The sequence below is a fragment of the Harpegnathos saltator genome, unplaced genomic scaffold (assembly GCF_003227715.2).
Source record: "Harpegnathos saltator strain DR-91 unplaced genomic scaffold, Hsal_v8.6 scaffold650, whole genome shotgun sequence".
In the NCBI taxonomy this organism is placed as follows: domain Eukaryota; kingdom Metazoa; phylum Arthropoda; class Insecta; order Hymenoptera; family Formicidae; genus Harpegnathos; species Harpegnathos saltator.
Genome location: NW_020230483.1, coordinates 432274 through 454617, shown reverse-complemented (window position 1 = coordinate 454617; position 22344 = coordinate 432274). Strand labels below are relative to the sequence as shown.

The window sequence follows — 22344 nt, the reverse complement described above, 5'->3', positions numbered from 1 at the left end:
ACTCGCGCGGCCCGCGGTTTGACTAAAGGATTACCTGCTCGTTACCCGCTTCGGCGTGCCGCCCGTCGCAGCCGCGCGAGGCGATAAATAACACCTGGCTCGCGGCACGATGACGTCGCCCTTAAAGACCGAACATGGGCGAGGAGTATCGAGCGTGGGTATCGAGCATCCGTGGAAGCCGAGAGAGTTCCCTCGGTGCTTGGTGCTTGGAAATCGACGGCAAATCGACGATCGCGAGACACCACGCGAGGGACGCGAGAGACGGGTCGAACAACACGAGTTTAAGACGCGGACGATTTAGGATACCTGCCGCCTCCCCGGCTCAAGGGAAAGGATAAAGTTCTTTGCAATGCGGATGAAGACGCGAATATGACCAAAATCGATGAAAACTTTTCGACTCGCGCTGAACCCACGCCGAACTACCGAGTTCAGCGAACTTCGGTGAAGTAGAACGGAGAACATCGGATGATCCCCCTCCCGAGGGGGGGGACTACCTCGGACGAGCCTAGGATCAGAAGCGCTAGGATCTGTGGCCAGAGCCAGTGCCGTGTGTGCCAGCGATACACCGTATAGTCCTGTGTGTGGTAGATCTATAAGACAAAAGGGAAAGAAATAAAGATGCAGCCTCGGGCCTTTCGTGAAATGACTCGACACCGGCAGGAAGGGCGGCGGGTGGAAGTGGAGGGGTGAGATGTGAGGGGAGGGGGGACGCGGGAGAGGGCAAGAAGAAGAAGAAGCGAGCGGAGGCCGTGGAGAGGAACGGGCGGACTCGCGCTTTGGAATGCTTTGAAAGGCCGCGAGAGAGCAGCTCTCTTGGCTAGAGCTGCTCGTTGGCTGCGCGGAGCGAAGGGAGAAAAAGCAAAAGAGGAAGAGAGGCTGTCGGGGACGGTCTTGCTTCAATTAATTACCACATTGTCGTCCGGCCGACCGGCGCTGGATGTTCTACCGTGGTAATCTATGGAAGACCCGCTGCTCCTTGATTTAATCTCCCACACTCTCGTCCCCGCGCGCGAGCGCTGAATTTCGCGCGGGGTGTCCTGCCAAGAGATCGGACAAGGTGCGTTACCTCGAGACCTTCGAGCCTTCGGGAGGTCGATCTCTCGCTAAGTTATCGATTGGCGACTCGAATCACTCTCGCCAAAGGCGAGAGATCCAGTCGATCTTTCGTGAAACTTGAAAATCCCTTCGCCGGCTTGGGAATATTGAAGTCGTAAGATCTAGAGCGTGCCGCGGCACACGTCGCGGCAGGGAGAGATTTCGAACGAATCCAGGCTATCCAGTGCTACCTGGCTCATCAAACGACGATCTGCTACCTGGCCATGCCGATGCCGCAGACACGACCGCGACGAGCGCGCAACATGGTGTGCACCGCGAGTTGTGACGTAATCGCCGACAATGCGGGCCGATCGCTCGCGAACAAATGGCGCGACCTCGCGAGACGCCAAGGTTTAAAGGCTCCGCCGCCTTTCATCGCGAACCGCCTACCAATCAGCAGTCGCAAGAGCCACGATGACAAGCGGATATATACCTTCATTCGATGACGCTTACCCCGAGCGCGAACGCGAGCACGGGTCATCGCTCGTCATCACTTTATGTGCGGCATGGCGATGATGTACTGCCCCGTGGAACGCCAGGCCCGAGTTTATTGGAGTAGATAACGATAGCATCTCTCTCTCGGAGGCGTGCTCGTTCGTCTTTTTCCTCTTCTTCATCGCCTGCTCCCCCGTCCTTCCGCCGACCGTCGACCGGCGCATACATCAGCGTCAGCTTATTTCCGTGCGCCGCTGATGCATGCACGTAATTGGTTAGGCGGGGTAGCGAACGAAACGCTCGGCTCGTCGCCGCCGCCGCCGACGCCGACGACGACGACGACGACGACGGCAACGGAAGAGGCAGGAAAAGCACGATTCCCAGTGATTTGTTGGACATCGACGCGCATTTTTGCTCCCGCGGAATCGAACGAGAGGCGAATCCACTACCGCGCGCGCGCGCGCGATCAAATCAGCGCTGGATATCCAGGCAAGAATCCACACTCATTCACCGTGTCGGCGATACATTCGACGTATCAAAGTAGCCTTCGACGATTATCTGCGTTAATTACGGTCAATCGCGCGCATTGCATGAGCGTCTGGATTTTTCATTGAATACCTCCGTGCGCGATTAAGACACCGCGCGGGCGGCTGCTCCTTGAGGAGAACTCGATTCCGAGAACTTGATTCGCTGGACGGTGCAGCCGAAAAGTTGCGATTCCGGCCGACGGAAAGGACAGGGCTTGGTTGAACCACTTGGCCATTCCGAGTGGTGTCGAAGTGCGGCGCGTCGGCAACGCGTGGAAGTCAATGGGCTACCCCGTGTCACCCCCCGCGGACGCCGTCGTCGACATTCTCTTTATAGCGCGAGAAAACGCATGGCCCCGATGTCACGCTGAAAATCCCGGCTATCGCCGTTAAAACGCGCCGGCATTTACGCGCTCGTATTTCTCTTGCCACCCCATCATCGCGATCACTGTGCCACGCGAGCAATGCGCCGCGATCTTCGGCCACGCTTCTCCTTGGCTGGCTGGCTGGCGCGCGTTCCCGACGCGCGATTTGCCGCCCGGGAATTTCGTCGATCGCTACGTCCGCCACGAAGCGGATCTCCGGGCGTCTCCGGGTACTCGGAGCGCCCGCGGAGGAGAGCGCTCGCGAATGATGTCGTTCGTGGAGCACGTCGATGTGCCTGCCTCTCCAATTCTTCGATCTCCTCGACCCCGAGGATCCTTTGGATCCTCCTTTTCACGGGAGCGGGAAAGCTCCCGTGAAGCGTTCGAGCGTGATTCTCACCTCGTCGGAATCTCCGCGCCAGAATTTTCGCGCCGGTTTCTCGTCAGCTTTTCTCGTCAGCTTTTCTCGCCAGCTTCGCTCGTGAAACTGCCGCGCGCGAGCGATCGATTCGTCACGACGATCAGCATACCGATCGTACTGCCGCGCGCAAACTGTACATCGGCCGACCAATTAAACCGGTTAAATGGCACTCATTAAGGATTGGTCAAATGCTAAACGTCCAACCGGTTAACCGCTATCGCTAGCCTGTTAACCGATAAACAGTGCGTCGTCTCACAGAGCCGAATAACGACTCCGTCGCGTCCCGACGCGAACCCTCTCGCGAGGGTTCGTCCGCTTCGAGCCGGTCGTTTTTATTTCATCCCCGCCGCCAACCGCCACGGGCAGTTTTACGCGTGAAATCGAGACTATTGATAGAAATCTAACGACAGGACTTTTATAACATCCTCGATTTTCCCACCGGGAACCTCCGGTGATCCGAGAGACAAAGCGGGGTTGTAAAGGTCTAACGATAAGCTTCGGAAAGTATATATGACGGTCGTAAAGGCCAACACGTGCGGAAACATCTTCGATTTCTCGCGTCACTTTTACTCCCTGTGTGTGTGTGTGTGTGTGTGTGACTTTTCCCTCAAATATAGTCACAAAAAGAAACAGAGCTCTCGTCGACGCGCGTGAGACTAATCTCGCCGATTGCTTCCTGCTTGCAGCTGAACGTTCACCAAAGGTCCCTGGAAACCGCCGGTATCGAGCTTTGCGGCGCCGGCGGAAGCGTCCCTCAAGGTCAACCGAGTAGCGCGGGCTCCGTGGGGTCAGCACCGAGTCCCGCATCCCCAAGGCCAACGCCGCAACCACGGCCACCCCTCGCCGCCGCCGCCACCACCACCACCACCACCACCTCGCAACCGTCGCGAACGTTGGACGACGACCGATCGACAGACGGTAAGGGTCGCGAGCAATTGTCTTTCGTTCGATCGCGACGGCATTGATGAGGATGAACGCACTGATATGCGCAAATGCGCAACGTGCTACCCGCAGGTGTAGGTGCCGGCACCACCACCGAGGACTCCGACGACGGCGAGAGCAGGGCGCAATACGTCAACGCGAACTGCGTCGTGTTTACGCACTACCGAGGCGATGCGGCGTCCGAGGTCGAGGAGCACTTTCAGCGGGCCCTGGCGCACGACAAGCTGAAGGGTGAGTTTTCTCGAACGAAACCGCGAGACGCGGCGATTCGCCGGAAACGCCGCGCGCCGCCGGCGCTCGTTGAAACTTTTCCGCGTCGAGTTACTTTGCGCGCGTGTCTGAAATAATTTCGACTCGCGTCGCTCATCGTAGCGGAATCGTAGCGGGTATCGGGTTTTGTGAGGCTCGTCCTCCTGCCTCCTGTCTCGATGAAGCCGAATGATACCGAAGCGGGTCTTGTGACGGGTAATGAAGTACGCCATTAGCCGGCAACATGGCTAACAAGCCTCGTGACAATTGTAGCTCGCTCTCGTACTCGTGCCGGCTTAAAACGCGGATCGAGCCAGGAGAAAGGAGCAGAGGGAACTCTGCTCGCGCTCGCGCTCGCGGGACGACGGGAGGAAGGAGGAGGGTTGCTGCGAGGGATCGAGGAAAGAGGGAGGATTGTCAGCACGCGAGCTGGTTTGGCAAGCGATCGGCAAGCTCGTCTATATCGGTGTCGTTTAAGGCCGCATTTATCCCGACCACGGTGCCGGAGGATCAGTTCAGTAGCCTGCTTAGAATTCAAGACAACACGACCTAATTGTTACGCCTCATCCCTCCCTCCCTCCCTCCCAGCCTCCCTGCTGACTCCTTGCTTTCCCCTCGATGTCTCTCGCTCTTTGCCCTTCTCTTTCGCCGGGCGCGTTAACTTGCCGCGAGCGCGCTCGTACGAAAGGTAAATTAAGAGCTTCTGGGAGAAGCTGGGAAAAGAGGCTGGGGCGGAGGGCTGAAGGAGAGAACATTGCAACCAACTGTAGGAGGGAGGGAGAGGGGATTTAGAGTGTGGAGGGGCGACATCGCGGGAGAGACAGTTTTAGCCGCGGAATGCCGGGTGTAACGTCGTGCGTACAAGGACTGAACGACTTTGAGTTTAAACGCGCGCGCGCGCGCGCGAACGCACGCATTGCCAAAATAAAGAGGCGAGAGAAGAAGAGTAGGATGTAGAGCGGAGAGACGGAGTGAGCGAGAGAGAGAGAGAGAAACGAAGGGTTGCTCTCGCGGAATTAAAAAGGAATCTGAGTAATTGGCTCGGAAAAATACGACGGGTTCCGGTGGGAAGTTAACAGCGATTGTTTTGCTCGCGAGCGCAGGAAAGTTACGGAATGTTATTTCTGAGGCGGCGCGCAAACGAGAAAAGTTACGTGTGCTTGCGACGAGACGACCGACACGGCTTTATGATGAATTGTAAGCCGGGTCGAGTCGGAAAAAGCGCTTTGCGCGCTCGAAGGTGCTGATATCCTTTAATTAGCGCGACGCTGAGAGATATTTCGCCGATGAGAGATGTCCTTCGTAATTAGATATTAATCGTGCAATTAATGCGCGAGGACATTTTCGCCCCTTGTTAAGTCACGCTGTTTAAGGGCGAGCCTGATCGCGACAGCGGCTATCGTGCGCGCGCGCGCGCGCAAGAGAGAGAGAGAGAGAGAGAGAGAGAGCCGGCCGTCGATTAAAACGTCGGCGTTTTCTGAAGTTCTCGAACACGCGGGTACTTATTGGCGAACCAGCCTTCGACAACCCTTCCTACCCGCTCCCTCGGCGCTCCCTTCCACGTAGAACGGTACCCCCTTTCTCTGTGGTCGCGGCATCGGCAAAGAAGAAAGCCGAGCGCGCGGGACGGTCGACACTCTGTTTCTTTAATTGCGTTAATAAATAAAGAACAGTCGGCGAACCGAGAACGAGGTAGATACTAGACGGAAAAGAACAGGAATCGTGAACGGTCCCACGAAGCCCCCGCCGGGCAGCCGCGTTTGTCTCCCGGAGATTGAAAGATCATACTCGCGTGTAGAATTCTTTAATTATGGCCTCATTGCGTTTTCCACGCGCGCACGCGTTAATCGAGGGAATTAGTTGAGATCTACATTCGATTTTGCCGAAGCCAGTTTTCCGAATCGAGCCGAGAGAAAGCGAGCAATTACCTAATTAAAAAATGTCCTAATTACTTACTCTCTCTCTCTCTCTCTCTCTCTCTCTCTCTGACACACACACACACACACAGAGAGTCTTGATCAAATTTTTCATTGATCGCATGGCATTCCCCACCCGGTTGTTCCGTCGGTCTGTGCGTCGTCTATGCGGCGATTGCGCGGCTATTCCGAAGAAAGAGGGAAACGAAAAGATAACCGAGCGGTGATCGAGATACAGCGCTGATTATCGCCACTTGTGCATACTTAACGGAAATTCATTCGCCGGTAAACGAGGATCAATTTAATTGATGGCTCGTTTGCAGATAGTTGGGGCTAGCGCTCGCGTGCGATTAATTAATCGCGCGCGGTGTTATTACCGCGCTATCGCGGGGCTATAACTCGCTGCGTTATGACTCGCTCGTTTACGTAAGACCCGCTATTTCGACGAGCGGCTTGCCGCTTGGGCCGTCGTCCTGCTCGTCGTTCCCGTCATCGTAAAACGTCGCTCCCGTGTCAAAATCCATAATATAATAAGAGATACCTGCTCATTCACGAGCGTAAGCTTGTGTGCGCACGCTCGTTGCGACCGTAGCCCTTGAACAAAAACAAAAAAAGAAGGAAAGAAAATATCAACGAAATACAAAACGCCGCACGACATTATCGCGAATAATTTCCCTCGACGACCCTCGAAGGATCATCGCTCGACAAATTCGCAGTCGCAGCCTTTTTGCCAGCGATTACTTCGCGAAAGATCATTGTCCTGTCGTGTCACATCGTGCGTCGCCAATCGCACATCACCATTGCTCTGAACAATTAGGATCGAGCAGTAGTGCAGTCGGATCGACTGGGACACGAGGCTTTATTAAAATATTCCGTGTCGTTCCCACGGACGCGGGTCGCCTTCGGAGGATCTCGCTAAACGGGCAGGCAGGATCCCACGGGATCGAATCGGCGGAAGGCAGAAGGGCACCGCTCGGTTGTTTTACAAGCGGCCACTCTGAAGCCAGAAGCTTGTCGTGTATCCTCCCGCGATCCTCCCTGCGTTGTCCGCTCGCATCGGATTCCTCTTCTTTTCTTTCCCTTCCTTTTCCCCCCCCTTTTTTCTATTTCTCTTTTTCTTCCTTCTTTTTCCTCTTCCCTCCTTTTTTCTTCTCTCTTCTCTTCTCTTCTTACCCATCCCCGGCCAATCGGAACGCGCGTCCGAAGGCTGGACCAACGCAAGGACGACCGCGCAGTCGAGCACGATTTATGCTTTCAATTCCCTCCCCCCGCGCGGGAGCGCGCGCGATTTCATCTCCGGCTAAAGTCACTTCGATTATCTTCTAGGCGAGGCATACCGGCTGCTAATTTACTCCCGCCGTTACAAACTACGATGATTTAGCCGGCCGGTGACGTTATTTATTCCCGCCGCTTAAGACGAAGAGGTCTGTGGTTGGTAGCGCAACCGTTTGGAATTCGTTTCCCCGAGGGTGATTGTCCACTTCGTCGGGAGACAGTCCGCGGCGAGGTTTATCGGTGGAAATCATCACTCGGGGATCACCGGTCCGTGGCGCCGTGGTGTTTATGGCGCTCTGCGGCCCAGAAGTCCTTCTTCTCCCTAACGACACACGTATACGGCGCTTTTTAATTGTCCGTGATCATCAACGTAGAAGCAGCAACAACCGGTGTCGCGCGACGTTTACGAGCGCAAGTAGACCGTTCTCGAATCGGGATCTCGGCGCACAGGCGCCAAAATGTGCGCCCTCGTAGAAGGGTTGGAATTACAGGGACAATCGACACACAGGACCTTCCGGCCGCCCCAGACATTTTCTGGCTGCGAAATAAAAGTCTCGCGAGAGAAGATAAAAGGAAACGAGTGACATCCTCCCCTCCTCCTCTCTCTCTCTCTCTCTCTCTCTCTCTCTGTCTCTCTCTCTCTCTCTCTCTCTCTCTCTCTCTCTCTCTCTCTCTCGCTCTCTCTCTCTCTCGCTCTCTCTCTCTCTCTCTTTCTCTCTCTCTCTCCCTCTCTGTCACTGCCTCTTTCTCGAGGATTTCTCGTAGACGCGCGCGTTTTCTCGCACGGGCCATTAAAAGCGCGCCGCTGAAACTGTCTTCTTTTTTATTGCAGAAAATATCTCCCCCATGTCCATGAGGAACTTTCCCCCTTCCTTTTGGAATAGTCAGCATCCCGGTGATGTCTACGAGTACCCGACGGATCCGTGGCATCCGCATTACCCGCAGTATCACCACAGGTCAGTGCTACCGATCGTTGTTGTTTTTCTCTATTTTTCTCTGTCTCTCTCTCTCTCTCTCTCTCTCTCTCTCCCTCTCTCTCTTTCTTATTTCTCCGTTTTACATCAACAGCATAGCTTCCCTCTTGCCGGTCCCCCTCGTCCATTAATAGACATTCTTTACAATGTTGCGCGACGGAATATCGATGCGGTGTCCACGTCCCATTGACTCTTAGACACGCGCAGACTCTTCGTGATCGAGTAATCGCGTGTAATTCCAGCACACGCCGGGGACGTAAAACCGGGCCCATATGCCAGGAATTTCTTTTTTCAGCGTGCGTACGCTATTAAATGCAACATAGCTCGGGCGTTAATTAGCGAGACGGGTCATACGTATTCTCTAAACGCGACCTTCAGTCGCGTCGGATCAACTATTCGGTGTGTTTCGTTATCTCCTTGAATTTCTTCGTTTCTTTTTTCAAAATTCAACATTTTCGCTCGCATAATGGCGCCCTCACATGGTTGCTCACGTACAACATCGGGACGTACGACATTGACACTTTGTATTCTCAATCGGCGTCTCATTCAGCGTCGTACGATCGCGTTGGCTCTGCATGCGTGACGTGATTAAGGGGACGCGTCGTGTCGATGTCGATGTGGGGATGTAGGGAAAAAAATCCTAAAGTAAAGTCCTAAAAGACACGCTACACGCTATACGTGGGAACGCGGGGAGAGGGAAATTGAACGCGAGGGGGAGAGAAGAAAAAAGGACAAAGAGAAACTCGCCGATACCTTCCGTCCTCTTTCTACGGCGACGGTGACAGACTCGTAATTTATACGACGGCCACGGCCGGATCAGTGCTAAAGATCTCGGCGTTACCTGCTCCCGACGGTTTTCAGTATTTTTCACATGCTCGCCCTCTTCTTTTTCGCTTTCAAACCGCGTCGCTGTTCCTCTTGTTCCTCCTCTTCCTCCTCCTCCTTCTCCTCCTCCTCCTCCTCCCCCCCTCCTCCTCCTCCTCCTCCTCCTCCTCCTCCTCCTCCTCCTCCTCCTCCTCTTCCTCCTCCTCCTCTTCCTCTTCTTCTTCTTCTTCTTCTTCTTCTTCTTCTTCTTCTTCGTATTCTTCTTCTTCTTCCCCCGTCGCTCTCTTTTTCTTCTGCCCTCTTACCTTTCCGGCTCATCCCTTTCGGCCGTATCGTCGAAAACGTTAACAACTCGAAGGTTCTTAGTTCTCACAAGTGTTCGGGATAAGATCCATGTCGCACATCGCGATGATGAACGTTGTGCGTCGCTACATTGCGCGTCTCTCAGCGCGATCTCTATACTAATCGTATCAAGGTAATCAAGGTAATCGCGTGGCACGATATCAAGAACGCGACGCTATTTCGATCCGCGGGATACACGGGGGGGGGGGACGTAACGCATCGTTGCGAGCTGATAGATCGGTTCTTTGTATCTTACTGAATCACCTTGTAGTTTTTCCACGTCCACTTATCATTTTAAATGTAGACAATTGGCAATTTGGCGCAGCCGCAGAGAACAGATCTAAAATCATACCCCATCATATCGGCGATTGCTTTTGCTTTCGCGATCGTGCGCGCAAAGTTCGCATTTCCGCGAGATGAGAGGCGCCTCCTTCCGCTCGCGCGCCCCTCGGCAATTCGCTCCTCGCAATTCTCACCCCGCAATGCGCGTCGAATCCCTCAGGGCGGTGCACGAGTACCACCACCATAACATGGCGGCGGCAGCCAGCTACGGGGGTCTTCTTCTGGGTGGTGCACGCGGCCTTGGTCATCACACGTCTCACCACGCGGCGCATCACGCGCACGCCGCGGCGACCTACAAGGAGTGGACGTCGGCGACGCCGTCGCAGTCCCTCGTCGACGCATCCTCGGCGCCGCCTTATCCTCATGGCCACTATGCACCCCTCTCCGGTAAGTAAGTAGACTTTTCCATGTTTGGTTTCGTCAACGACGAATGCGCACCGGCGAGCGAATCTATTTCGGGGACGCGTTTGAGCATTTATTTAGATCGCTTCGGGTCTCAACGAGAGAGGGACAGAGTGACAGGAAGGAAGAGAGAGAGAGAGAGAGAGAGAGAGAGGGAGAGAGAGAGAGAGAGAGAGAGAGAGAGAAGAATTAGAACGCGATTGCATGCGATAGTCGTTGGACGTTTCGACGAAGCGACCGCGAAAATCGTCGCGTTCATATTCGGGCCGCGGAACTGCGGATAGTAACATAATCATTCGTCGTTGGAGAAACCGACCGCGACCACGACACATCTCCGCCGCGGCTATTCCTGATTTATCGCGTCCTCGCGACGAGGCGCATTGCTTCATCCGGTATACTCGTATACGAGTCGTCGGCATATCGAGTCCGCATCAAAGGTCCTGCCGTGTCGAACGACAGGACGAGCTCGGCTCGGCCAGCGGAATGGCGCGCAGGTAGCGCGCAAGAAAGATCGGTCGGTCCCTCAGATGCTCGCAATTAATAAGGGCTTAATGGGAGCCGCGATCCATACGGCCTCCTTCGGCGTTCACCCACCGAAATCGTCCGCAGCGCAAAAAGTCCCGCGGACTCGCCCGCAAAACATCTCGCTCCTGCCGCCACCGAGCTGGCCGAGCTCTGCGCTCCTTGAACGGCGCGCCGCTCACCGGTGAATTATGCGAGGTAGAAAAATAGCGTTAGATTATGCGGCATAGAAAGATGACATTTCTCGAGCCCGCGCGTATTCGGGCTTTTTGCCGCGAAGAAAACTCGCCGAGGAATTCGGTCGCGCAGCCCCGACGAGCTGTCGACGGCAAAAATGTACTCTCTGCGATTTCGAGTCTTCCGGAAGAAGGTAGGTGATGGCGCGCGCGCGCGCGCGCGCACACGCAAAATGAATTTCAATGTGTGCGAAAAAAGCGGCCAATTACATGATTATGCTAAGTAGTTTACTTGGGACAAATGCGAGAACGATTGAATTTATTTCAATGCGAATTTATTTCGCGTAACTCGATGAAAATGTAGCAGTTTTATGCGTTGTCCTCTTTCTCTTTTTTTTCTTCTCTTTTTTTTTTCTTTATTTTTTTTTTTTTTCTTTATTTTGACGCATCACGCATCGAAACATTTCTCGCGCGATAAAAGTGACAGAAATCCGGTCGCGCTTTACTGCACCCCATGGGATGCAGCTGCAGCAAGCCGTGAAAAACCACGCCCATCGTGATTACAGAGACCACTCCCATCTGTCTGCACCCTAGTACAACTCTCGTGTCCTCCCTCGTTTACCCTTGATGCAGTCGCACGATTTCGCGTGTGGTCTCTTTGCAATTTTCGACGACGCGTCGACGAACGACGTTCGCGTTGGATAAGGAAAATGAGAAAGGCGTCCTGTGCGGCACGCCGGAATTTTCATTACCTTTATTTTCACAAGTTTGTTTTTACACATGGCTCTCACCCTCAACCTCGTCCCCCCCCCCACCCTCTACACATTTAATCTCATAAGAGTAGCTGAGCTGTGTCTCATGTAACCCTTTCTTTTGTTACGTTGTCGTTATTAATAATATATCCGTCATAAATGATTTATCCTCCACCTCGAATATCATAAATTTTATAATTTTGGAAAAGCAATTTTTCTTTAATTTTAGCAAGCGAGTTTGTTGGATTTTACGTAGCAGGATGAAAACCGTGAGTAAAAGCTACTTTTGCATGTGAATTCTTAGTTCCCCGCGTCCCATCTAACTTTCTCGACTACCAAGATCCTAGCCTGCCTGAATTCCATTCTCCTTAGACGAAAGGCATGGCTGCCAAGCGTGAAAACAGTGACATCCATCCCCAGAAGGGGAGAGGAGGTTCCAGTATCGATTTTGTACCCTCACTTTGCTATACGCCGAGGCCAAGCATCGTGCCGCAAAATGAATCCCGACCCTCTGCCATTCCTCTTGCTGTTCCCACTTATTCGTCGTCGGCAGAACGTCTAACGCGGTAAAAACGAAAGCCACGACCGTCCGGTGACATTGCGTTTGCAAACGAGAAGACATGGTACGTGTAATGGCGCGGTTAGTCAAAATTTTCGCGGAAAAAAGATCGCCGACCGCAAGAGTAGGAGTTTCGTAAATCGAAAGATCGCAGTGTCTCATCGTCCGACGAAAATCGGTCCAGTTTTCCAGTCGCTGCTTTTCGCATCGTTGCGATTTGCCATCTGCAGTATTCCGATTTGCAAATTTGAGTTGCTCTGGATTCTTTCGAGTCGGCACACGAACAAAGTCGCAGATAGATATCGCCAAGTTTTCACTACTCGCGGCGGAGCGCGCACTCCAATCATTATCAAGTACGAAGGCAAACTTCGGCTTACGAGTTAAGAACTTAGCGGAAGCTCGCGCCGAAGGATCAAGGGACTCGCTCACGAAGAGTAATGGAGGGTGAGCCGCGAGAGCGGCCGGGTTGGACGAGGGGTAACTCGAAGTCGCCGAAGTGTCTTTAAATTTAAGTGCCGCCATTACGGCGCTCCGCTCCGCAAACCGATTAGGCTCGCTGCGCACGCGCGATGGCTGCACCCGGTAATTATATAATTGCGCGAAATTAACTCGGACCGCATAAATCGGCCGCCGTTTACGCGGCGATTAAGAGAAATAAATCGCAATTACCGGCTGACGCGTAAGCGTCTCTCAAACATGGCAAGGTTCTCCGCGAGAGAGACGCCGCTTTTATTTCGCGGCCAGTCGCATGCCCGTTGTGAGAAGAGCCGTGTCGTCGGCCTCGTCCTTGGAAAAACAGATCGGCACTGTCGGTTTCTGTCGAGCGACGGAAAAGGAACCGATCAATCAACTCGAGTCGATTTGCGAGCGATTTTTGCGAGCAAATTCGCGAAGCGAACTCGCTGGAAACGACGCCCCACGCGTCAGTTTATAGTCGATTCTTGTTGCTAATAATGTCGGCTGTCTAAAAAAAGTGAGTTTTACCGGATTTTTATTTTGCGACGTTTCGGCTAGAACGATCGAATATATATTATCTCACATGAGAATTGCAACGAAAAAAGATTCGGGGATGTGTCTCGCTTTAACGAGGTTTCAATATATCGTGGATGAGTTGAGAGTAAGAGACGCATGTTTCCTCGCAAGTGGGGAAGTCTCTCGAAGCTGTTCGAAGTAGCGCGTACGTGACAGGAGCCGCCGACCGCGAGGCGACTGCATCCAGCGCGAACGTGAAACGGAGAGAACGTAACGAACGTCTGCATCTACTTACGATACTCCAATGGGGTGGATGCGCCGCGCTTTCGTCTACTGGCCGCGCTCGAACGGGCCCGACGCGGAGCGTCTGCGTCCACTTCGCGGCGTCGAGCGAGTCGGACGCGCCGCGCTTTCGTCTACTGGCCGCGCGCGAGCGGGCCCGACGCGGAGCGTCTGCGTCCACTTCGCGGCGTCGAGCGAGACGGACGCGCCGCGCTTTCGTCTACTGGCGACGCTCGAACGGGCCCGACGCGGAGCGTCTGCGTCCACTTCGCGGCGTCGAGCGAGACGGACGCGCCGCGCTTTCGTCTACTGCGCGACGCTCGAACGGGCCCGACGCGGTGCGTCTGCATCTACTCGCGATACTGTGAGAGAACATGTAAGAAGACATGACAATGTTTCAATCTGAATGGGATGGGCCAATTGGCCTGAAATTTTTATGTGAAATATTTCCTCGTGTATTCCGCTCGAGAATATTCGCTCATATTTAAACGCGTGAAATTAGTCTCGAGAAATTGTCTCAGCTGGCGAAGCATTTATAAAGCGGTATGTCTTTTAGTCTTTTGTGTAGTCTACAAAAGATATATTCGAGACTTGTAAATATCGATCGGCCACCACGAATAGAGGCGGAAAAATTCGTGGCTGAGATGTAGGTAAATCTGGACGGTGCGAGAATTGAATCTACGGAATTTGAGATACAGCTTGAGAGCTGCGAAGTGATAACCCGTTAAACCTGCCTGCTGCACACTGCAAAGTCATCATTAATTTACTTTCAGAGGGCAGATCGACAAATTCCGATACCGCGCTGAGAATTATTTATCCGCTGCGCAGGCATCTCCGGCCTGCAGTTTGGTTTTAGATTAATTAGCTCGACTCCTCTCTGTGCCTCCTCTCTTCCTCTTTTGAAAGATTAATTGGCTTGAGGATTAAAATAGCGTCCGACGTGTATTACTACCGATTAGCTACGGGACAGGCGGTGGGGTGAATTATTTATCCGCGATGCAATTCCAGTTTTGCGGTCTGCTTTTCGATGAACAGACTCGACATTCTCACCGTTCTGACAAATGAACCGCGTTCAAGGAGCCGAAGTAGAATCTGAAGGAGCTATGCCTTTAAATCATGCAGCTACCGAGGCGTTGGGTGCCGCGGTATGCGGAATGTTAAAATGTCATGAGATCTATCGTTGATCTACCGTGAAACTAGAATTCGGAGTTTCTTCGACCGAGCTCGAGAAACTGTGTAGAATTAAGGTGGTCTCAGCAGCCGAAGCGATTAATGACCGATTAAAAGCGGCGTCTAAGAAAGCCCCCAGGATCCACAATCTCCGGGATCTGCGGCGCTCGGAATCGGATCGATATGGAAGCCCGAGCATTTTCAGATACGATACTCGGGATCTGGAAGAATTGGGGGTCGTAATAAATTTCTTTTCGGGTCCAGGGCATTCTTCATAGAACATTCTCGTGCGGCATAATCTGTCGGTGCTCCCGTAGCTTTCTGGCACGCGCCTTGAAAATGGCGTCGTACAATGACGTCATGTAATTCACCGTTGTACGAGAAGAAGGGAAAAGAGAGAGAGAGAGAGAGAGAGAGAGAGAGAGAGAGAGAGAGAGAGAGAGACTCGCACCAGCCGGGGATGGTCAGTCATCCTCGATTGGTCAGCTTGCAAACGGAGGGAGTGGTCGAGCTGGCTGGTTATATCGATCTCTTGAACTCGGCTGCTTCGCCAGGAACGAAGCGAAGCAGACGAGTCGCCGCATTGGCGAACACGAGAGAGATTCAAGAGAAAGAGAGAAAATCCTCTTCTTCGTTCTCTTCTTTCGCCGTGGATCCTTTTTAATCTTCCGTCCCGAGATCTTGAAATTCTCGATACTTCGCGCGGATCCTTTGCATTCCCGGATTCCACATTCGTAGAATGTAGCACGTATGAGATCTGGGTTTCTAGGTTTCGCGGGAGGATTATTACTCTAAGCCTGCGATTCCGGGCTCCGGTTTTTAATATTTCGCAATTTCAGCTCGAGAGAGAGAGACAGAGAGAGAGAGAGAGAGAGAGAGAGAGAGAGAGAGAGAGAGAGAGAGAGAGAGACAGAGAGAGAGAGAGAGAGAGACATGTAATTCCGACAATCCAGAACTTTGATGCCTCACATGTCATGTCGATCCATCCGCCCAATCGTTTCATCTTCATCCATTCGCGTCTCTTTGTCCCTCCCTCTGTTGTAAAAGCGTGTAAAAGGACGACGATGACCTTTCCCCTACGACTGCTTAGAGGATGCGCTCGAAACAACGGCATTGAAATTAAATTAAATCGAACACCCTCGCTCTCTCGAAAAAGTGAGGACTCGACCCTTACTGCCGACTATCCCTTCGCCGACGGGGATGTGCGCAGAGACGGGCATTGTGATGACCCTTATCAATGGGGGGAAGGGTCAGACCCCTCGCCGGCTGGAATCCAATATACTTGAACTCGTTGTAAGCTCGGCTGACCCCTCCTCTTCAACTCGTATGCACCGATGAGCGACTATTAATTGCAAATTAAACCTCGCAAATCTTCCGAATCATCGACAGGCGCTCGGCGCAATATTGCATACGTTGAACCGGCCATTTCCCCTCCCTCTCGCTGCGAAACACCTCCCTTAGGTGAAAGGGCCGATAATCCTCCAAATGCTTCAGAAGCAAATGAACTCCTCGATGCGCCTTCGCTTCGAGACAGCAAACGAGAAGAGTTATTGCGAGAAGAAATTCCGGTGAGAATATCGGAGCTCAAACTTTCAACATCACTCACTCACAACATTTTACAATGTTTGATATCGAAGTAATTAATGATTGATGATTCCTATTAGAGAATCGACGACTCGGTCGACAGGCTTCACCCTCGGAAAGTTTCGCCAAAATTTCGTCCCAAAATTACGACGGGTCTCACACATCCCGCCGCAAACCACTTGCCGCAGACACCGGATGATGACTGTGGGATAATACGGCAAACATCGGGCAATATTGCTCGGGTTATTCGACACACCATTTGCCAAGTCACCCTTTGCCCCCTCGCCATTTTCCCCGAGCAGCCCCGTCGTATCGGCTTCGCGTGCTCGCCGGCGAAAACGCGTGTACGCGGTTCGCATAAATCGTCCCGGCTGCTGACACTTATGGCGCATTATCCGAGACATTCGCGGTGCCGCAGGACGTATTGAATTAGGACGTCCTCCCACGAGGATTATACGCCGGTGTTTCCGCGCGAAGGATTAATGACGTCGCTCTCAGAGTAATGACTGCGCTCGGATTACCGCGGCGGCGGATTCTTTCGGTGGGAGATTCGCGATTCCGCGAGGCGAGATTGGACTCGCGCCATTGATCCTTAATTAGCCTTTTTTTCGCGACTGACTGAGAAATTGCGTTAGGCGTCGCGCTAATACCAATCGTATCATTCGCCTCTCGTCGGTTCTCGTGTGCGAGAATTTCGGCAAGGGGCTAAGGATTCAGACGGAGGAATCGCGCGCCGCGTTTATCATATTCCTAAGAATATGCGCGACGCGGGGGATGTTTCCGTTTGAAACCCCAAACGCACACAAATCGGCACGCAAATACAAAGTTACGGACGGACGCACCTGTTATGAATGTTCCAGCATTCAATATCGCGATATCAAAGAGCACCGGGAGATCCCGCGCAAAGGAATTTCCTTTAGTCCTCCCGACAAACAAGCGAAGCGCACAAACTCCAAGGAAACCAAGGCTCGACGAAATGTTACGCCGGAAATTGCCGACAATTTCTTCTCCGCTTTGCGACGCTAAAAATTCAATCGCGCGCGAGACAACATCGCGAGGAGGTAAACCGAGGAAGTTGACGACGCGGTAATTTAGAATTCCAATCGAGATGAAACGTGCAACTCACTTGGTGCGCAGCATAATCGATCGCGATTGAATCATCGTTAAATGGCAAAAAGATACCAACACTTTGGCGATTTTGGATACTTTTTACACGATGCGTCCTCCGTTTAAGAAGAAAAGATTCGCCAATACTTATTTTATTTAACTAAGCGTTTCTCGCCTCAACGGGCCGTCTAACTATTTTCGAAAACTGTTTTCCTTCCTGTCCCTCGATACCTTCCTCGATCATTTTCCGGCTCAATGGCTCTCGATCAAATAATACTTCGCGTTCCACGCGACGTCGACGATCACCACTTGCACACGAGCGGTGATCCTTTGTGTTCGCGCTCGTGCACGTGTGTGCGCGCTCTCTCTCTCTCTCTCTCTCTCTCTCTCTCTCGCGCGCGCGCGCGCGCGCCAATATGGCGACGCATCGCCGGTCGCACGTTGCTGACTTTGAAGCAGGTAGATACGTCCACGTGCCGACACGTGCGTGTCGATGGATACAAGCTCAGTCTCCCGTACATCACGTGCTAGCAATCGGCGAAAGGTCGATCTATTGCGCGATAATCGAGCGCGCCTCTCGCTCTCTCTCTCTCTCTCTCTCTCTCTCTCTCTCTCTCTCTCGATCTGATAAAAAAACATTAAAGGAGGAATCGCGAGGGTAGACCCACGCCTGCGAGAGCCTTCAATCGCGCATATTTGACTTGATTCAACGATGCTGCAGTATATATTAAAAGATTGACATCCACGTCGTCATTAACGCGCGTAATCTTCGTCCTTAGGATTTTATGAAAATAATCGCTGAAGCAGTGAAACGCAAGGTCCGCTTCGTAAAATGACTCGACTAGACGGCGAATTGTATCGCACGAGATCCAGCATCCAGCATTTTCGCCTCCCTCCCTTCCTCTCTCTTTTCTTCTTCTCTCCTGAGACCACTTAAGGACTCCGCATCGGCGACGATGATCTGGCGGTTCACCCTTCGGTATATCGAGATAAGAGATAAATTCAGCCGCAAGGAACATGAGATCTTAACTGGCCGCTCTCGTGACATCGGGCCCATCTGTCTACTCGTTCGTTCGTTCGTTCGTTCGTTCGTTCGTTCGTTTGTTCGTTCGTTCGTTCGTTCGTTCGTTCGTTCGTTCGTTCGTTCGTTCGTTCGTTCGTTCGTTCGTTCGTTCGTTCGTTCGCTCGTTCGCTCGCTCGCTCGTTCGTTCGTTCGTTCGTTCGCTCGCTCGCTCGCTCATCCGTCCGCTCGTCTGTCTGTCCGTTCGTCCGTTCGTGTTGCTCAGCGGGTGCCATCACCAGTTCTGCACCCTCGCATCCGTCATAACGTTGTCTCTCCTTTTATTACGCGACACGACGCCGATAAATAATCCCGTGCAATGACAGCAGACGTCTCGACTAGGGAAGGCGCTTCGAAACAGCTGATCGCTCGTGTAACGCTTATTTGGAATCTTACAGCTAGCAGTCGGGAGGTCTTCCTGTAGCGCAGGAAGCGGCGGTATGGTGCGCGCGCTTAACAACACTTGTTCTGTTGCGTGTTGCAGGACTCGAGTCCCAGGTGCAGGACTCCAAGGATCTCTACTGGTTCTAGGATCGAATGTTGGAGATCAGCAGGAGGAATACGGCTTTCTTAAATTCGGACGACGACTGAACGATGTTCGCACGTCGATTAGTGAAAACGCTCGTTAACGCGATGAAGTCGTCGACAAAGGGGCAGAGAGAGAGAGAGAGAGAGAAAGGGGGGGGGGAAGCAGGCGCGAAGGAGAGGGGAATTTTGTTGAGCAAGTGCGACGAGGCGTCGTCGGGCGCTCGTCGTCGTTGTCGTGTACATAGTGTTACCTACGTCTCTTAAGGGTCTACTATTAGCGTAAACTCAGATAGTATTAGACGAATACTTGCGCGCACTATTACCTTCATAGTGACTGCTGCCCGACGTTCTCAGAAGATTCGGCCGTTGAGAACGCGGCCAAGAATCGTCTTCGGCTGGTACAATAGCGTAGTGCGATTTAGACCGTCGAAAGGCACCCCCTAAGTTTTCCAAATAATCGCCAAGTGTTTTCGATTCTCCCGCAAAGCACGTGTGATCTTAGATTAATTAATCGGTCGAGTAATAATTAATGGGGAAGGTAAATCCGAGGAAGTTTCGACGCAATGAGGATCGAGACACCGGACGCGAGAATTATTTGGCAAATTTAGCCGCCGACTTAAGTAAAGTATTTATTGACCAATGATCTTGCCATATACATATATAAATATTATATATATATATATTATTATTATTATTATTATATATTAATTATTATTATTAATGTATCATAAACAATGGGCGCCGCAAATATTCTGAAGTCCTCCCGGTTAGCAAATTAAAATAGTTATTACCCGACAAGTCAGCTATTTTTTGCACTCCCGGCTGCGCACCTCTCGCACTTCTTATCCCTCCTTATCTCGAATCTTTCCCACCCGCTACGTCATCGTTTAGCATTTATTCAGTGTCATCGCGCCACCGCGTCGCTTACCCTTGGCACACAAAGCAGCCATCTTTCTCATGTTATCGCCAGGCTAGTTGTTAAATAAACAATTCGCATATCACATCGTCGCTCCTTCCATTCGTCGTCCGTAATCGTTCCGATTTCCGCATTGCCTCCGATCTTTGCACACTCTCGTATCCTCGTAAATCTCTGAATTTCTTGAGTTTTTTTTTAGACCATCCTGATTATCGGCGTCGTGTGTCGTCAATAGCATCTCACTGTACACACCTCTTCTTTTCCGTTTCTTTTCCCTTCCTTAAAAAATATATTTCGATCCTCTCCTTGAAGAACGATATTCCCATCGCGGAAAATAGAATTTTACGTTCTACTAACGCGGTTCGTTACGTCCGCGCGAGTTAATTACACACGGTTGGGTTTAGTGGTGCTTCAGGCCGGAAAGTTAATCGAGCACATCTAATAGGAACAGGAAGTTTAATCTGCTTTCTGTTTCGGAGGTCTCCGCTTTTTCATCTCGCCTCCTCCGAAGGAAGGACACGAAGGCAGGTAAGCGAATTGTACATTGTGACAATATGCGAATGCGCTACTCGGGCTTTTCCATGTGTGTGTGTGTGTGTGTGTGTGTGTGTATGTGGAGATGTTTTACTCATTTCTTTGCATCTCTCATTTAAGTTGCGTATATCTTCTCGTAGAATTAGACTAGAATTGTCGATCCTGGAGGACGCTAGATGGTTTTCCAGAAGAAAACTCCGCGTTCTGCATGCAACGTAATAACTAGGGGGCATTAATTTCAGCTCGTAACACGTGGGCTTGCGCATTTGTTTTCCGAGCGCAGGCGGAAGTAACGCTAACAAGATGAGAAAACGAGCAATTAACTTCGTCACTTCGTCGACGAGGAGGAAACGCGCAGATGATCGACGCGCGTTATCACGTGTAAAGCATATGTTCGCTGGCCGCGCCTGCCCGGAGCGAATAGCGTTTAGTAAGTTATTACTACTGCCGTGAGTTTTTGTGCATCTTTTGTCTTGCCTGTATAACATTAGGTAGGATAAATTCTCAATATGACTGAATCAACCGAATTAATCTTAATTTTCCTGTCAATGTAAAAGATACGAAAATACGAGAGATCGATTCGATTTTCGAGACACGCGACGAGAACCTTCTTCTCGCGTTGAAAGTTTTCGTTCTCCGAACGAATTGCAAGTGCGAAATCGCGATCCGAGAAGAATCGCATTGAAATTGCCCGAGATGTTACAATTTTAACGAGGCTCGCGGTTGATCGTACGGCGATTACATCAGCTCGCGCGCTATAAATGTTCTACATGAGGTCGCGTTTTGTCCGGCAATTTAGCCTCGTCGACTTGAGTCGGGACATCGCCCCGGCGGCATAAATCAGTCTGTTCCGTTTCTTCTACCGCTTGTATGATCCCTCTGTTTTCTTACGCAATCGTGCATATGCCGGCTAGACGCGGAAAAACTGCCGGCAGGAAATCACGTGAGACCCATGTGAAGAGTGACGATGCCGGGAGCTTCCTGGTTTTCGTCATCTCTGCTGAGTGCTAATTCAGTCGGAGTAATTTTCTTCTTCTCGTAACGATCGAATCGAATCCCATTAAGACGGAAAAAATATTCCCTCGCTGTAATGTTAGTTTTACGTAAAGAAGAACAGAGATAAACGTAGGAAATAATTTAACTTCACCGCGGCGGAAAAACGTGCGTACTCATTTTTAATTATCGTCCGAGCCATCTCTCATCCGGTAAGATAATACTAAAATCGATACTCCCTAATAAAAATCTACTCGGTTAAGCGAAAGATGTGTTTGTTCGATTCCTCCGCGACCGACGCCGAGTCTTATTTTTTTTTGTTCCGTGCGTGAGATTTATACGGCATTTAAATCCGAGACGTGATTTTCGGAATGCATTTCAGCTTCGCCGAGCCTAACGCGCGCGGGCGTACGCGCGAGATAACTTTGCGCTCGCCGAAGGAGAGTTCTTTGTAACGTGTCGGTCTTGTCGGGCGTCGTACTTTATGAGCGGTAATTAAGCGCCTCGTAATGACGACGGACGTTGCCCCGTTGCCTCGTCGTAATCTCCGATCGACGCCGATTTCAATAAACGGTAGCCGCCGGTAAATCTAGCATTATAATAAAATAAATCTTCGCGCGTGACAGCCAAGCGTCTTAGTCATCCGATCTTCGGATAAGAAGAACGCTCGATACACGGTGGCCGATTTTATCAGAAAAATTGAGAAATTTTATCAACATAGCTCGGACATCGGGAAGTTAATTAGGGGCGATGAAATCGCGTGTTCAATTTATCTACGATGGAAATTTCAATGTTACAAGCGAATGAAACCCCTCACGGAATTTTGTACGAAAAGGAACGATAATAGTAGGAACACCTTATATATAAGGAAGAATGGGAGGAGAGACGAGATAGCCGGAGGGAGAGAGAGAGAGAGAGAGAGGAGCGAGATTTATCGCCAGACACTGCGGAATATACTATGCTGTTGTAATTACCGAACTTTGCTTTTGTTTGGCCGATAGTTTATTCACCGTTCCTATTCCTCCCGGGACGGGCGGCGGTGGGCCCTCCCGTTTGTAAATTTATTAGCGCAATTCCTT

The 22344-nt window shown here is 51.7% G+C and overlaps 1 protein-coding gene across 3 annotated transcripts in view; it reads left to right on the top strand.

Annotated features, from left to right (window-relative positions):
• The window catches only part of vg (transcription factor vestigial), a 49549-nt gene extending 30046 nt beyond the window's left edge, over positions 1–19503 (top strand). The window contains exons 2-7 of one of the 3 annotated variants that reach the window (XM_025304839.1): positions 3530–3761; positions 3858–4016; positions 8058–8181; positions 9869–10095; positions 11790–11829; positions 18779–18952. In XM_025304839.1, the coding sequence (XP_025160624.1) occupies positions 3530–3761; positions 3858–4016; positions 8058–8181; positions 9869–10095; positions 11790–11824 (777 nt within the window). In that variant the 3' untranslated portion in view covers positions 11825–11829; positions 18779–18952. Of the gene's footprint in view, positions 1–3529; positions 3762–3857; positions 4017–8057; positions 8182–9868; positions 10100–11789; positions 11830–18778 lie in introns of all 3 variants that reach the window. The other 2 variants (XM_011148267.2, XM_011148268.2) reach the window with 2 other exon arrangements.
• Positions 19504–22344: the final 2841 nt, after the last annotated feature.